This window comes from Pavona decussata, unplaced genomic scaffold (genome assembly GCF_977016875.1).
Source record: "Pavona decussata unplaced genomic scaffold, jaPavDecu1.1 SCAFFOLD_28, whole genome shotgun sequence".
Classification (NCBI taxonomy): domain Eukaryota; kingdom Metazoa; phylum Cnidaria; class Anthozoa; order Scleractinia; family Agariciidae; genus Pavona; species Pavona decussata.
The window spans coordinates 3,239,428-3,256,324 of NW_028145451.1; the positions used below are offsets into that span (position 1 = coordinate 3,239,428).

Sequence of the window (16,897 nt, forward strand, 5' to 3'; positions counted from 1 at the left end):
TCTCCAGCGTTTTGAGTCAAAATTTAAAATCTCCTTCAGAAAACAATTATTTTTAATGACGGCAAACTTTAATGTTATGTCTAAGCATTTATTTTGAATTTTGTCTGTCACTCGTCCAGTGGGTCACATCAACGGTTTGATGCTTTCTACTTCAGAAACGAGTTGGATTCTGGGTAATTTTTATTCTCATCGAAACGGGAGTTCCGTCATCTTAATTTTTTAGTTTTTTTATAAGTCTCGAGCCATCTTTTGTTACTGGCAAAATATCTTGTTCATTGTTTTCTTTTCAAGTCAAATCTTGCGTAATTTGCCTTGGTAGGTCCAAGAATCCATCTACAGAACGGCCAGAGAGACAACTTCTTTCGTGAGCGGCCATTACCCGATATGAAAATTATGACTTCCCAGTCGCTATGAAATTATCTCTCACCTCTGGGTTCGTTCAGAGGATTGCCTCTACTCTCCATTCCGGCTTTATGATGCCAGTCTGGGAGCTTCTGCAGTGGTTAATGGCTCAAAAACAGACTTATAAACCGACTACTCACCGATTACGACTTGTTCTCGCGAACGAGCCAAACAAGAACGGTTGAAGTTTGTGACGTCACAAAATACCTGAGTCCTCGGTATTGAGGAGCAGCAAACATTTTAGGGGAGCCCTTCATATAGGATAACTAATCCGTGGTAAAAAAAAATTATCCCATTGCAAATTATATAATTTATTAGTCAGGGGGCCAGGTGCCTGAAAAGAGCTTAAAAATGGTAGAAACATGGACGGCCTGATATAAACGAGACCATACCTTGATTACTTGGCAACCACGTAGTAACAGCTTGGTAAATGAATGAATCAAGTCGAGGACAGCGCAAGATGTGACCTTCTCGAAGACATTCCCTCGTATGTAAGTAGCTGTCTTGGAGATAAAACAACATAAGCAGGCCATTCCGGTGACAATTTCTTCTCTCTTACGGGCGCAAATTCTGTGAAAAGTCATTGACAGGAACACGTCGGGTTATCGGTGTGTTCGTGTATGATAACTGTCAACTGGATTGGCGGGAGTGAAACTTGTATGTGACTCACTCATCCTCTAACTTGTTAATGCAATTTCTCTACTGTTCACTACCGAAAAAAGAAATACTGATGACTTGGGTGATCACGTAGTCGTCAAAGATCAATAGGTCTTCTCGAGAGACCTCGATGATGCAACATGGTCGCCTTGTGGCAAAATGAATAACTTGTCAATTCGAATACTGCTTAATTTCAATATATAATTTGCTATAGACTTCATTCTTTGCACATGCCTCAGACCAAAGCTATTTTCTATTTTTCTTTCTATTGGAATTGTAACAATTAACACATTCATGCAAAAAAATTATCACACGATCATTCGGCGACAGTTTACAAAAGAAGGCAGGAAGCTTGTCAGTAGAATGGCAGTATTGTAAGTAGATAGGATGGCAAGTAGAACGATTGACTGAAACAAGCGAATAATTATAATGAGAAAAGGCGGAAAGTGAACACTGAAGAAACGACTTAAATTAATGATGAAAAATAGGGAATAAAGGAATGCGATTTAATGCAGGCATTTTTCCGCGCCTTTCTTTTTGAAAGGCCGGAGTTCATTAGTTGCTGGTTGCCAGACCTCCATATAGGGTGTCCAACCGACTGTCTTGGACGTGAATTCTGCCGGTAAATTCGGAGGGGCGGGAACCAATTTACAAGGGAAACTCCATGGGAACTTAGTTGGGGCGAGTTCAGTGAGATCGACATATCTATGTAGCATAAACCATAACATTCCGTTAGATGGATTCACTGGTGTCGTTCCCAATCTTAACAGCAATCACTTACTTTCAAACCAAGATTGAAACAAACTCGAAAGTGTCACCTACACTTAGGCAGAGCGACAAAACTTGTCGAGAGCGAATGCTACTTAATTTGTCTGTAATGAGCTATACGTAGAATTCCGAAAGTAACGTTAATTTTTAATCTTACTATTGACGCCCCCCCCCCCCCCCCCAAAAAAAAAAAAAAAAAAAAAAGGAACGGTCCACCCGAGGGCGATTTCTTTGACTATGTGAGTAGCTCGCAAATAATGGAAAGGCAATGAATTTTTTTCCGACTGTTTGCTTTGGCGTACATGGAAATAATTGTTACACAGCGCCAGTAGTCCAACACCACACTACGGCCATAAAGATAGCCTGTCAACAGGCTCCCAAGTGCAATAAATGTGCAACCACGGTGAAAATGGGCACCTGGACGAAGATCTGCGAGACCACGCTCAGCTCGCTCCGTTTGCCGATTTTTCTCTTCGCCCTGTAAAACGACCACCAGTTGACAACAGAAACATATGAAGGTAGGTTTATTTTATAAAATTCATATTTACATTGCTTATAATAAAGCTACAAAACTGGAGGCTTTCTTAATCAAGCACGCTATGTACCAGCTGTATTTTTCAATTAACTTATAGTATTTTTCAATTAACTTATATACACTGACTCAACCGTCACGATGTACACAAGTTCACATAATTGTAGATAAAGTGTTTACATTGCTTGCAGGAAACCTCCACTTTTTGCCTTTACTGCAAGCAGGATACAAAGTATTCATTCTATCTATTCACTTTAGGATAAAAACCAATTCATATCGATTACAATCCCAGTAACTAGATAACTAAAGAAAGGCGTCTCTCTTTCTAGAGCCGATGCTTCCAACTATCACTCATAGTAAGATACGTTATGGAGAACAGAGGTTAGGGGGGGGGGGGGGTTAAATACCCTCTAAAAGGTCTTGGGGGCGAAATGTTTTGGGTAGCAAACAGTACTTGACTTTGTTTGGAATACGGCTCCAGAAAAGAGAACGCTTCTCCTTATTCCGTTGTCAATAACAAAACTTAGCAACTAGAACTCTACTACTCAAGTCTTGAATGGACAATCCAAAGCATGTTCTATATAATGGTTTACTGATCTGTGAACATATTCGTTTGTACATTAATCTCTTTTTCCGTTTACTTTATATACAATCTATACCTTCCTGAGCTTTACTTTCAATCTTTCACGTTTAGAAAGATTTGGGAGTTAAGCTTGGGGAAAGGGGTTCAATCACTCCCGCAAGTAAAACAATCGCTTCAAACAAAAATGTATTAAAACTGAAAGATTAAACAAAAAACCTGTAAAAAAGTAAAAAACTGAGAAGATTGGTGAACATAAAATATGATGACCTTAACGAATAAAACAAGATAAATCAAATGATCAACTACAAACCCATATGACGCAAAACTATTTGTTGAACATCGTACACAAAGCGATTTTCATTGAAGTGTCGAAAGTAATTTGCGTTTGCTTTGGTTTTGCCTCACTACGTTCTGTGATTGGTTAGCAAAACTCGCGCTAATTTCTCAACCAATGAGAAGAAAAACCAAAACCAATCGCGACTTGCTTTCGCGGAAAATTAAGGCACCAATTTCGTGTTACTTGCTTCGAATTCTGATTGGTTCATTGCGCTGTTTATGTCAGTTGTGATTGGCCAGAGTTTTGGTTTAACGACACCTAGCCAAAAACTGCTGTAAAATCATAACATGATGTAATAAAGCACAAATTACTACTGCAGCACGAGCAAGTTGTAATTTTAGAAGCTGTGTATGACAAGATCATGAAATGTCCTTGTATATTACAAGGCCTCTTCACCCATTCTTTCCGTCCAATAGACCTAATTTAAATCGGTTTAGGATGTATGGAAATAATGTCCTTCTAAACAAACAAACACCAGAGAAAAAGTATTTAAAAAATGTCTGGACACAGAACGCTTACCAAGATGATGAAATGCGCATTACAAAATAGACTACTTATTATAATAAGTTCTCAAAAAATAACCATTAATACTTGCTAAGCAAGTCGGATGAATTATCCATACTTTGTATGCTTTCATTAGCTACAATTTGAAAAAATTCTACGCAATTTACAGCCTCTAATTAATGATAAAATATTTTTAAAGCCCCAGCTAAACGGTCCAACATTTGTTGTACAACACAATAAACTTCACTAGGCCTTTGGCTAGCTCTACCATTCATTCATACATTCTAACATCACGATTCAGAAGTTGAGTGCCCAACCTTTGGTGGGCAGCAACATTCTAATTTGCCTACGTTAATCATTCAACATGGGGTGCTAAATGTTTCTGTGGACACAGTTAGACCAACGACAGTTACATGCTGGAAATGTTTGGCCAGGGCTCTCGTCTCTGTTTAGAGCAGTTCCAATTGACTATCTAATTAACAAATTGACGGCAGTTTTCTATGATGAAAACTTCTATAGTCCATAAAATGACGCCATAAAATGTTCAAAACTCAAGTGGAACCATAAGCTGCAAGCGAGTGGTTTCACTGCCACGTTTTGAACATTTTTGGGCGTCATGTTATGGTCTACAAGAGTATGGACAATAGAAAACGGGCGTCGATTTGTTTTTTTTTTTATTATGATAACATGGAAAAAGTACGAGCGGAATTGACTTTATTTTCCGTTGAGAAAGAGCGCTCGTTACATATGACGTCATTTTTAATGTCTGTACCCTTATTAATGATTGCTAAGAGCCAATTATCGCGCGGGAATTTTGACAGTTATTGTAAGAAGTAATTTTACATTTCCCTGGGCTTTGCTATGCTCCATGACTGATTAAAGAACGCACGCTACAACCCTCGGAAGACTGCGAGCAGTCCTATTTTTTTTTTTAGTCTGTTGAGCGAGCGCGCAATCCTCGAACGGTGCGCGGCGAAGCGTGAGCCGCTTGTGCATCAAGCGCTCACTCGACTTAAAAAAAAAAACTGCTCAAACCAAAACCATCATAAAGGGTTCGTTTCTAAAGGAACTGTGGTGCTGTATCGATAGGAAGCTGAAACTCATAACTTGGATGCGTATCAAGTGACTTGATAAGGCAAAGGGGTGCTTTGCAGGTAACGGTCACGTGGTACAAAAAACACCTTGCTTGAGAGCAAACTACGCACAGGGACACACAAAACAAGTAGCTTGCTCTCCAGCAAGGTGTTTTCAAGTACCATGTGATCGTTACTTGCAAAGGGCCCATTGGCCACCATAAAGAGATTTAAAAGATGACCTTTCAAGCGAAACACTGCGTCCATCGTGGTACGTTTTGACAGAAAGAGAGGGCTCCAAATGTCGAGTTTAGAATCCTTTTATGGTGGTCAATTTACCCTGTCAACTGAACTTTATATTGCTCACACGCATTTTTCCGCGCTTGAATAGCCTGCGTAGCTGGCGGGAAGTTGGGCGAAGGCGAGTTCTGGGCGGCTTATTTTGCCCCCAAAAATTTACATTCGCGCGCTACACAGGCTAGCGCATCGATTTCTGATTGGCTCATTGTGTTGTGTGCGTTTTTTCTGATTGGTTAAACTGATTTCTTTAGTTTGGATGTTCCGACATTTAACGAAAACTGCTCTTAGTCTAATATATTTTGTTTGAATGTCAGCGTAAACAATTTTCTGCAATTTACATGTTCTAAAGCATCATTAAGGGTCCTGTATTTAAACTGGTGAGTTTCCATTACCTTTCTCCCTCTCCCCATCATTGTGATAATACACATCATCATTCTTTATAGTGATGCTGGCATCTTTCTCAAGCACATCCTCTGTATCACCTTCAGTGCTGGTGAGTGTGGGTTGACTGCCGTCTACATTCTCATAGACGCTGCAGCGGTTTGGTAATGTTCCAAAAGAGCTGACACCATTAGGAACTCTTTTGTCATCTCCATAGTAGACTGAATGTCTATCAACCGCAAAACCGTGGTTGCTCACGCCAATTATTGACTCTTGGCTCTCGAGAGGTTTGTGTGGCAGCGTGTCTGGGTAAGAGATTGAAATTCTTCCTTTCGCCGGGCATTTGCTGCCTTTGTTCAGCCTGAACAGATTGAAAAAACAAACCACAAATTAATGGACATAAGTCAACTAAACAATACAGTCGAACCTGTATTAAGCAGCCCCGCATAAAGGAGTCACCCTCTAGTCAGTCATCGAAGTCCCCGAAATTACTTGTCATACCATTTTATCGCTGCAGTCTTTATTAATTTTACTTGAATTTCTTGCTCAAATTGCCAATTTTAGAAACACCATACAAACCCTTATAATTTCCCATGTAGAAATTGTGCAAATTCAGCAAATATCATGCTTGGTCCCAAAGGTGACTAGCACTGATCACATTTTGCCCAATGGCATCACTTCTTGATCATACATCCAGGTTCAAGAGTTGTGCCTATATAAACCTTGTGCAGTTTTTAATACAGTAGAGCCCTGCTAACTCGAAGTCCCTACTAACTCGAACAAAACTCGATTTCCCCTGAATTTGACCCCATTTTTTCAGTCATCAGGGAACTTGAACTCGGTTAACTCGAACTAATTCTACTGTACTTTCCCTTGGCTCAAATTTACCCTGGTAACCCGAACTCGCTGGACTGTAAACCTCGAAATGCCAGAACATAGCTGATTGATGTGTTGAAATCTTTAAAATCTTTAATGTAATGTTTAAAACACGAGCAGGAGTGTTTTATCGGGTTTAAAACCACGAGCTGCAGCCGAGTGGTTTTAGACCCCATAAAAAACGTGCTGCAAGTTTTTTGAACGGCTTCAAAAACATTCCTGGAAAAGCTTGTGTCAATACAGTTCATAACAATTATGCTTTAGTGAATGTTGGAATTAGCATACGAGAAAAACACCGCATACTAACGAGGAGTGTTTTATCAGCTGAGAAAACACCGCATACTAATAAGGAGGAGATTTATCGATAGAAAGTCACTGCATGTGATGTATTATCGACATTTGACAGGTCAATGGGCTTATGAATTATTAAATGAGTTTTTGAATAATGTTCAAGTACATGTAATTGTAATGTAACAGTGTGGAAACATCTCTAACATAAAGATCTCAGCCTCTGCTCTGTCCTTCAAACGTTCTTCAAATTTTGGCTACAGTTCCCAAACTAAACTTCTTTTTTATGAAAAGTGGCTCTTATGAAATTAACTTATTGCACCAAAGTGACTTGATGATTGTGAAAGAATGAGAAAACTACGACATTCTATCAATATTATTAAAGTGCACCTAACCCCCAAATTTTTTTCGCTTAAATAAATCTTTGCACCTGTTCGAAACACATGGAGCCTTTTTTCAACCAAATCTTGACTTTTTATAAGCTGTAAAAGTTACGAAATAGCCACCATCTGTCCCATGACTGAGCTAGTAAGGGGCATAAGTTTATTCCTTACATGACGTCACAAACTGCTTTGCATGCATTTTCACAAAGACTTAATACAATGCAAATCAGTTTGTGACGTCATAAGGAATACACCCATGCCCCTTACTAGCTCAGTCATGGGACAGATGATGGCTAGATTTCGTAACTTTTACAGCCTATAAAAAGTCAAGATTTGGTTGAAAAAGGCACCAAATAGCACTGTATGTTTCAAACAGGTGCAAAGATTTATTTAAGAGAAAAAAAATGGGGGGTTAGGCGCACTTTCACAGGATACTCAACACAGATCCCGCTAACTCAAACCCCCACCAGAAACTTGTCTGCACTATTTTTGGTTTCCCTTCGGAGTTTGAGTCAGTGGGGTTCTACTGCATTGCCAAACATTCTACTGACGATGTTGTTGGGTTTCTGATCTGTTGAGCTTATACTTGTCCTCAATCTGAAAACTATTAATTATTTTTCCCCACAAAAATCACAAAAATTAAGAGAATGAATGAAGGGCTTGGCCAAAACTATGCTAAACGGAAATTTTGAGTACTGTAAAAAATCCAAATTGATCCAAGTTAGCTTGGATTTGGCAACCATGAGTTATTATCATAAAAAAAACATTCTGTATCTATTTTCTTACTTTTGTTTAAAGTGATTTAAAGGACCCTAGTCAGCCTCCGCCATCTTCGATCCCATCAAAATTATTGATATTGCATGGTGAAGCGAAATCTCAATGCTTTACTGTAAGTTGTGTTCCTGAAAGTATGCTTCATTATCTTTAGTTGTTTCACAGTGATTTCATTCATTTCGACATGCTCCGAATAAAATATAATAGCCAAACTCTCGCATATAAACAAAAACAAAGGTGTGGCTGACTAGGGCCCTTTAAAGTGATTGTTGCAGAATTAAGCCTGTAAATCTTTCTTAAAATCAGCTAATCAAATTAGTACAAGGAACCAAAAAAACTATAGGTTTTAAAACTCTTAAGGAATTTTGTACATGTATGACTGTTACATGATAATCCACAGGTATGCCAAATTAGGGCTTAATTGGAACAATTTGGATTTCACCCCAAAATTTCCACTTAACTAGTATAATTATTATGTGTAGTTGTCTTGAAAGCAAACTCTTCACTGTAACAATGCAGTCATGAACTTCACAGATTAAGCACTCACTTACCCAAAACAATTCTGCCGGTATATTAAAAGCGCCACCACCAACAGAAAACAACATATTAAAGCTATTATTGCAAGCAGCTTCCACACTTGTACTTCTATGGGTAAAGAGAAACATAAAAGTTAGTTTTTAACCCTTGCCAGGCATACACTGTACATGTATGTATACATACAAATTTAAAATAAAATTATAAAGTGTGCAAAAAAGCTCTTCAATGCCATGCAGTCATTTTTGTTAACTACCATTAATCCTTTGAGCCCTAACAGTGATCAGCATCAAAATTTCTCCTTGTAATAACAATGCTTATTCAACCCCTGAGGTCATAAGATTAAGGATGCAATAACCCAAGGTGAATTTTCGTGATATTTTAATCACTTCTCCCCAGGAATTTTATACGAAAAGTATAGGGACAAGATAGGAGAATCTGTTCTTTGATATTGGGGATTAAAGGGTTAAAACCATAATGTAGCACATTTTCTGCCTTATAGGTGGTTTGCAACCAATTCCTAGAGATCCAAAAGACAATGGGGCTAGATGACAGAACCTTTTGTTTTGTCATCCAACATGGCCACCATGCCATTGTCCTGTTGGATCTCCAGGAATTGGTTACAAATCACCCAATGGAGAGTACCAGATCTATCCTGAAAAGCACCAGACAGAGGATGGTCACACAATGGGGGGGAAAGTGAGTGGTGAAGGTGCAAGCTCCTAGGGGAATCCAGGGGCATGGTCCCCTGGGGAATGTTCTGAAATTGTGCCCTCTCAAATGCTGTTTTCAGCATTCCTGGTCAAGACCAGAGAAGCACTTGATTATCAAATAGATTATAGGAAACATAAGAAAGATATTAAAGTTACTCATAGCAAAGTACCCGACATCAAACAACCAGGTTTTAATTTGAGGCGAGATCTATGTAATCTCCAGGTGCATAGTTCCAGAAAATATCCATTACGTCCTCCCATGAAAGGAATTCATTTAGTAATTCACTGAGGGTGGTGGGTTCTAAAGGTAACGATAATTAATAACTTAACTATCCTCTTTTAGTAAGAGGCCTGTCAGGGATAATGAAACAAACTGGACTTAAAGAAACAAATTAAGAATCTGGACTGGAAGTAGGTGGACCAGTTGGTTATTTACAGCTTGGATGAGGAGCTGAACTCAGTGCTACCAAGACCAAATCCAGAAAGCATTCAGGGTGGAACTATGTGAAGAAGTCCCATGTGCTAACCACTTGGCCGCACTGCCTCCTTAGTTTAATTACAACCATTTCTCTGTAACAAATTGCACCCTAAAAATACCTTTGGTAAGAAGATCAACATCGTTGCCACAGCGAGCTTCAACTTTAGCAGTGTTGTTGTCATCTGTTGTTGTTGTTGTTGTTGTTGGCCTTGTTACTGCCCCTGTTACTTTCTCTGTCACTGATGCAGTAGTGTACTTGGTACTACTTCTTCTCTTTGTGGTTTGGCTGGGTACAGTTTGCACTGTAGTGTGTGGCTGAGTGCTTGGTGCTGTGGCTGTTGTGTGGGTTATTTCTTCGACAGAGCACTGTACTTTGCCAACATGCGACCGACACCTAGGATCTGCAACCCAGTAATTAGCATTCACCTCAGAACTGGAAAGAACCTTCTCAATCTTGTTAATAATTCATGAAGAGAAAAAAGAAAGGACTGAAAACACTACCGTGAAGGAGGTTTGCAAGCGAATGTGGTCTTGATTGCCATAAGATTTGGTGAACTTTTGCTTTGACTTTTCTCCAAGAATTATTAATGGTTCGAGAAGCTATATCAAACACTTAAAAGAGTGTTTCATCCTATTTCCAAACAGCTTGAAGTTGGAAGCTGCATTAAAATAGCGTGAATATCATTTCTGGACCTCTGCACTTGTGCACATGATAGATCACAAGTGCCACGATTACATGTATGCCAAAATTTTTACATGTGGGTATTTTTCTTTAGAACAGCAGGTTTCTGTGCACAGGGTATTGAAGGAAAATAATTTTATTAACTCAGTTCAAGATAAAGAGGCATCAGCATGACAAAACAAAACTAAAAGAGATTTACTCCTTACCTGTATATGTCTGATTAGTATGGCAAACATAGACTTCAAGTTTCATGTGTACATTATTGACTGCATCATCGCAGTGACCACCGCGAGTACTATTGAGGTTTGATTCTGTCCCATCAGATGTGGCTAAAAAAAAAGAGGAAAATTAAACATTAACCTTTGGTATGCACATTCCAAATTTCACATTTTTTACCAACTCCTTCATGGGTAGAAAGTTGGTGAATGAAGGCACTTGCTCATGTTCTCCAAGGGACATCACAAAAATTTTGAAAGTCCACCTCCCTCCCTCCCTCCCTCCTTCCCTCCATCCATCCATCCATTCATTCAAATCCACGCATCTTTGACATTTTATCTTTAGTTGGTACATGTAAATAGGTTGAAGTATTCATGTAGGAAAATTTCTGGCAGCTACATGTAATAAACTGAATGTTTTAAAAAAATATATATGTTTCTTGTAAATAATTTGTTGTTTTGTCCTACATCTTATTAACATAGACATGTCACTGCAGCTGAAAACATTAATTTTTTTTATAGAAAAAGACAGGAATGCTTATGATTAGGTGTAATGTATTAATTAGGCTTACACAACATAAAACATTTATAAACATTAACATGTCCAAAACAATCATTTTATCAAAACTGGCAAAGGCAATTAATGAGCCTCATCATGAACTTCCATTTTCGAAGCTCTTGAGTGAGAGGATAATGATGTAGATTCTGTGTAAATATTTTATCTGGTTTAATCATGAACACTAGAAATCTCTACAGTACAGAAGAATCATTAATATTTTTTACTGACCATAATAACTTCCAAAAAGAAGCATGTGTTAGACATTAAACATTTCAAAGAATGACTGAGGCTAAGACATTTCCCTTTGAATTATGTATTGTACAGTACGTGTAGCAGGTTTAAATTTTGATATCAACTTGGGTTCTATGCCAACGCAGTAAATTTTTACAAGTAAACATTTTATTCCAAAATGTTTATAACTACATGTTGTTTTCCTTATTGTCATAATGCATCATTGATAACACTGTTGTCACGGTTACATAACATTGAAAAAATTAATTATGTTAAAAAGGTTCACCAACACTTGCGAAATAAATTTAAAAAAATTTATTCTACATCCATATATCTCATCTATCTTTAGAAGTTCCAGACAAAACAACACATAAAATAATAAATTATACATTGATAAAAACCCCACAATATGTCTTCGGGATTAGTAGATAACACACAAGTGAAAAGTACTTTTCGCGCGTGCTGATTGGCTAGCTCGGAGGTGATTGGCCAAGTACTATTCACCTCCAAGCAGCCAAAGAGAAACAAGATGGCTTCCCGTTTCGCCACGGTTACTTAAGAGAAAATTATTTTGATAAACGAGGCAGTTGCTAAAAAAATACATAAATGGCAACAAAGTTTGGTTTGACCATTAAATGGTAGCTTACACTGTATTTAATCTTTTCAACCTCATATTCTAAGGCAAAAATGAAAAATATACATGTACAATCCCTTTCTCACGAAAACTGCTGAGCATTAAAATTATAACAAAAACAATGAAACATCTAATATTTTGCAGCATGGTTTCCACAACAAGATGAATTTCACAGAAAAATTGAAGAAATGACACCGTAGGAACTAAACAAGCGTCTTCAAAAGTTTTAAATTTATTATTTGTCTGCAAGTTATTCAGCTTGTGTGGTGTCAGTGAAAGTGATGGATATTTACCTCCACTTCGGTGAATAATAATTATTGTTACCTACAGCTGTAGCAGGTGCCAATAATAATTTGTTCAAGCAGTGCCTAAGGGCATGCACCTGTCCCTCTCACAAGATAATGTTGATGTTGCTTAAAATAGGCTACTAAAAATAAAGCACCCTTAACCCTTAACGTCCCACCAAGAGACCGCCATCTATCTTCTCCTTACAATATCACTTCTTCAATCATCAAGCATAGTAACACTGGCCATGAGATCAAAGGAAGTGTCACCAAAGATGAGTTGAATTGATGTTAAAACAAAATTTATTCTCCTAACTACTAACAAGAGAAAGATCATTTTTAAAGAAAAGTAAGGAGAAAATATATGTTGATATTGATCTGGGGCTTAAAGGATTAATTAAAGGGCTTACAATGTATATTTTCAAGTTCTAAGTTCCAAGCTGTGTCTTGGAAAAACCACTAAAACTGATCAGGTTTTGTTTTTATCCTTCAATTGTTAACTAATTTTGTTTCTCTTGGTATTCTAGGAGGTTTGCTTGTGTGGGAAAGAGATACTATAACAAAAGTTACTAACTTAATTTCAGCACAGTTTTGTCCAAACAACATTAAAATCTCCACAATAAAAAATATTGACATAGCCCATTTTAAATCTTACAAAATCTCAAAGCTACATGTTATACCAATATAGCTGTTCTTATTTGCTAATTATTCACTACAGTATGTACAGGTTTAGCCAACTAATAATCAGCTGTATACCGACTGTAACAAAATGAGTATAACTTCCAAACATGATAAAGAGCCGCTTTAAGCTTTTGTCACACTGCAAATTACACAGGTGAGGACACAAGTGCAATATGTTACCCCATTAATAGAAACCAAAATAATTTAATGTAAAAACAGTCACACATCATATGCGTAAATACACATGAGAGCAAAATGATTATTGCAATTTACTCCGTATACTTACCAATAAAATAATATGAGTGTCCCCCTTTAAACCTCAGCCCATCGGGGTCTGCTGTATGCAGTGCAAATTGGACACTAATGTAGTTTAACGACCCTGGAGTATTGCAGCCTAACAAACGTTTTCTCTTTGGATCCAGTGAGACATCACAGTTGTCAAAGGCTGTCTTGTTATACAATAACCAAAGGTTTTCATACATGTTTGCCGGTTGAATCCCCACTGAACTTTTCTGCAGCACAATAGCAGTGTTTGGACAAATGAAAATCGCTGTAGATTGCAGTTCAACTTTAAGATACCTGGGTCCTGTGTTGTTACATGGTTTTCCTTCAGCTTTAAATCTAAAAGAAATATATCAGTGAAGATTATTAACAGTATAAAGTGCCTATAACATGTACAGTATGCAAAACAAGCATAATCATTCTAAAGATTACTATTAATACAAAAACCATAAGTTGTTTTCATTAAAATTCACATGGCAGGCCAGTATGCTCTTTCTGTTGCTGCCTTTGAACTGAGGAATTGGTTGCCCACTATCACCAAGAAGCATGCACTTTAAAATAATTCTTTGTTATAGCCAGTATTGTTTACACGATCAACATGACTCAGACTGCTGTAAAAAATACACAATAGGAGTGATGATTCTTGACATGACCAATATTTGTAGGGTTGCTACCAGCATTAAAACCAGTAAACATAATTCCCTGACTTTTCCCTGACTTTTCAGTTCAATAGGCACAACCACAAACCCATCTTCACAAAACATTTAACTGGTGAACGTGGACCGCCCTTTGATGGCCAAACCAAAGACATTGATCAATAATCATTAATATATGTGTTAATTGATTAATGACACAACACTATTTGCCCATAAGAAAAGATCATTTATTAAACCTTGTGGTAAGCCAAAAATTCAATCTTCATTTCCTTATAAGTACTATTCACCAAATCTGATACAAAGACTAGTCAAGAATTCCCCTGGCTTGATGCAGTATTATATTACTTTTGAAATGCAGCCTTTTCCTGAGAGTGAAAAACAAAACTTTCCTAGTAGTGATCTTACTTGAACATCTTCTTACCCATGGCAACTCTGACTGTAGGGATATTTGTAAGGTCCTAGCTGTATGGATGAGTGGCCTCAGAATAGATAAGAACTAAAAATACACAATGCTCAATGCTTGGTCTTAAATCAAAATTTCCTTCTTGAGTTTGAAGTTAAAAGGCAAAAGTTGTTGTGAAAGATCTAAAGACAAGGATTTTGAATCATCAAGCAAAGATCTTTAAATTTCTTGCCAACTTCCTACAAGCTCCTTTAGGTTGTGACACAGATCATGCAAAGATCTGAAACTACACTGATGTTGAAGGATCTTGGAAATCTAATCATGTAGGAAGCTGGTGAAACCTGGTTTACATTGCAGTCCATTCAATAATTATTATTAGGATCCTTAAACCTTGTGGTAAGCCAAAAATTCAATCTTCATTTCCTCATAAAAATTATAAGTACTATTCACCAAATCTGATGCAAAGCTAAGACTAGTCAAGAATTCCCCTGGCTTGATGCAGTATTATATTACTTTTGAAATGCAGCCTTTTTCCTGAGAGTGAAAAACAAAACTTTCCTAGTAGTGTTTTTACTTGAAGGTCTTCTTACCCATGGCAACTTTGACTGTAGGGATATTTAGGTCCTCTATGGATGAGTGGCCTCAGAATAGAAAAGAACTAAAAACACACAATGCTCAATGCTTGGTCTTAAATCAAAATTTCCTTCTTGAGTTTGAAGTTGAACAGCAAAAGTTGTTGTGAAAGATCTGAAGACATTTTAGGATTTTGGATCATCGTGCAAAGATCCTTAAATTTCTTGCCAACTTCCTACAAGGTCCTTAGGGTTCTGACACAGATCATGCACAGATCTGAAAGTATCCTGCACTGAACTTGAAGGATCTTGGAATTCTAATCCTTTAGGAATCTGGTGAAACCTGGTTTACATTGCAGTCCATTTAATAATTATTATTAGAATCTTGACAAACACTGGCTCCAGTGGGACCTGAGAAGAATTTTTCCAGGGATCTAGATTTCCTGCAAATACTTTTTTAGATCATGCATGCAAGCTGACGTCGTAATGATCACACACGGCAACTGGATTTTACCAATATTATTAGTTTGTAAGCTTTAGTTTGTTATGTCAAGTTGCCTGGAGATGCTTGATGAAGGCTTGCGATAAAATAGACACTGGCCATGGGTTTAATGTACTTCACATACAGAGATACAGTGTACAAGAAACATTCTACAGCTCTCTTGAGTCTTGCGTGAAACTCCAGTTTCAAATGTTTTGGAGCAGACTACAAATATCAGAGACACTTAATGACTTAGACTTGTTACAATAAAGTTTCCAAGAGTAACCGTATTCCAAACTAGAAAAAACCCTCAACTGTTATATCACTTCAACAAATATAGAAAATAAAAATCACATAAACGTATATATTTGCACAATAACTTAAATAAATAAAATTATTACTCTTGACTGGTCACGCTATTGTACAAGAAACAAGGTTAATCATACAATAACATTACATGTGAACGGAGTGAACAAAATAATACGCTGCAGATTTGAAGAAATTGTAAGAAGTGGACTTTCCTGATCTGGTTTCAAAGATGTCGGACGGCTAAAAGCGGCTTTAATATCTGTCCTTTTGAATTTACTGAGACCAAATATATGTACAGCGAGCCTAATATATTATCAATATAACATTCAAATAATTATTTTATTGTAAAATTAAGCTTAATGTCTTAAACAACGTTTTCAACAAAAATTTCACAAGGAAGTCTCCAGTTCAGTATTACGAAACCAGAGTTGTCATCAGCGAGGGCCGAAACCTTTGTGAAACCGGTCGACACAAAAGGTCGCATTGGTAGAGAAAATAAACAACATTAACCTAGCTACAATTTTAGTAATCTCGAGTCCTAATGTCTTGTGTAGTACGTTACTAAACAAGATGTACTACATAGACCTGTTTTCCCCAATAACGGATTCGAAAGAAGCGTGAATAGAAAAGAACTAAAATAAATTAACACGATCACTAACCAAAATATTGAATATCATTGAATGAATAAGCTCGTGTCGAAAGCTCAAATAGCAAATTGCAAGTTTACATGCGACGACACGGACCCAAGGAAACTAACTACATCTTAGCTTACGTAAGAAAACCTGTGAGATTATAGAAGTTTATGTTTTAACAATGAATAGCAAATATAAGCTTGCGCATTGGCGCCACGTAGGGATAAGTCGTATCGTATAATGATGAACTGTTTGCATTTATCTCCAACTTGTTTATGCTTTGCAGGATTGCGCGGTAGGCACGAAATACAAATTCAGATACTTACATTGGATTTTGAGGCACCCAGTTGATTGACTCGTAAATGTATGTGCCAGCGACGCTGCCCAAGTTAACGAGGAAGTAAAGGAGCGAAAATAAAACAGCTTTCATGTCTGCCACGGTCTGTCTTGTCTAAACCCCACACAGAAAGGCCTTCAATCCATATGTTCTCGCTGGTTCGCGCTATCGCCCACGCAGAAATAGCGCGTCGTAGTTCCCGTTCGGTCTTTTCTCTACTTATAAAGTGATTGAAATCAGGTACAGAAATACCATATGTCGATGGTAACCGAAGTATTTCAACATAACAAGGCGTTGTTTACACACATACAGTGAGCTCGACCCCTTACAGGAGAATGTATGGAGTGGATTGTATT

The 16,897-nt window shown here is 37.5% G+C and overlaps 1 protein-coding gene across 1 annotated transcript; it reads right to left on the reverse strand.

The window, feature by feature from the left end:
* Positions 1 to 2,335: 2,335 nt before the first annotated feature.
* LOC146485140 (uncharacterized) lies at positions 2,336 to 16,897 on the reverse strand. Its single transcript, XM_085104109.1, has 6 exons — positions 16,531 to 16,897; positions 13,156 to 13,490; positions 10,472 to 10,594; positions 9,703 to 9,984; positions 8,410 to 8,503; positions 2,336 to 5,898 (listed from the first exon to the last, which is right to left on the reverse strand). Exons 1-6 carry the CDS (start codon positions 16,632 to 16,634, stop codon positions 5,526 to 5,528), a joined length of 1,311 nt encoding a protein of 436 aa, XP_084960235.1. The 5' UTR covers positions 16,635 to 16,897; the 3' UTR covers positions 2,336 to 5,525.

Coding starts and splice junctions, on each gene's coding strand:
- LOC146485140 (XM_085104109.1), bottom strand. CDS start 16,634: ATGAAAGCTGTTTTATTTTCGCTCCTTTACTTCCTCGTTAACTTGGGC. Junction 13,491..16,530: donor TGGGTGCCTCAAAATCCAAT/GTAAGTATCTGA, acceptor TATTTCTTTTAG/ATTTAAAGCTGAAGGAAAAC. Junction 8,504..9,702: donor TGTTGATCTTCTTACCAAAG/GTATTTTTAGGG, acceptor CTTTACCCATAG/AAGTACAAGTGTGGAAGCTG.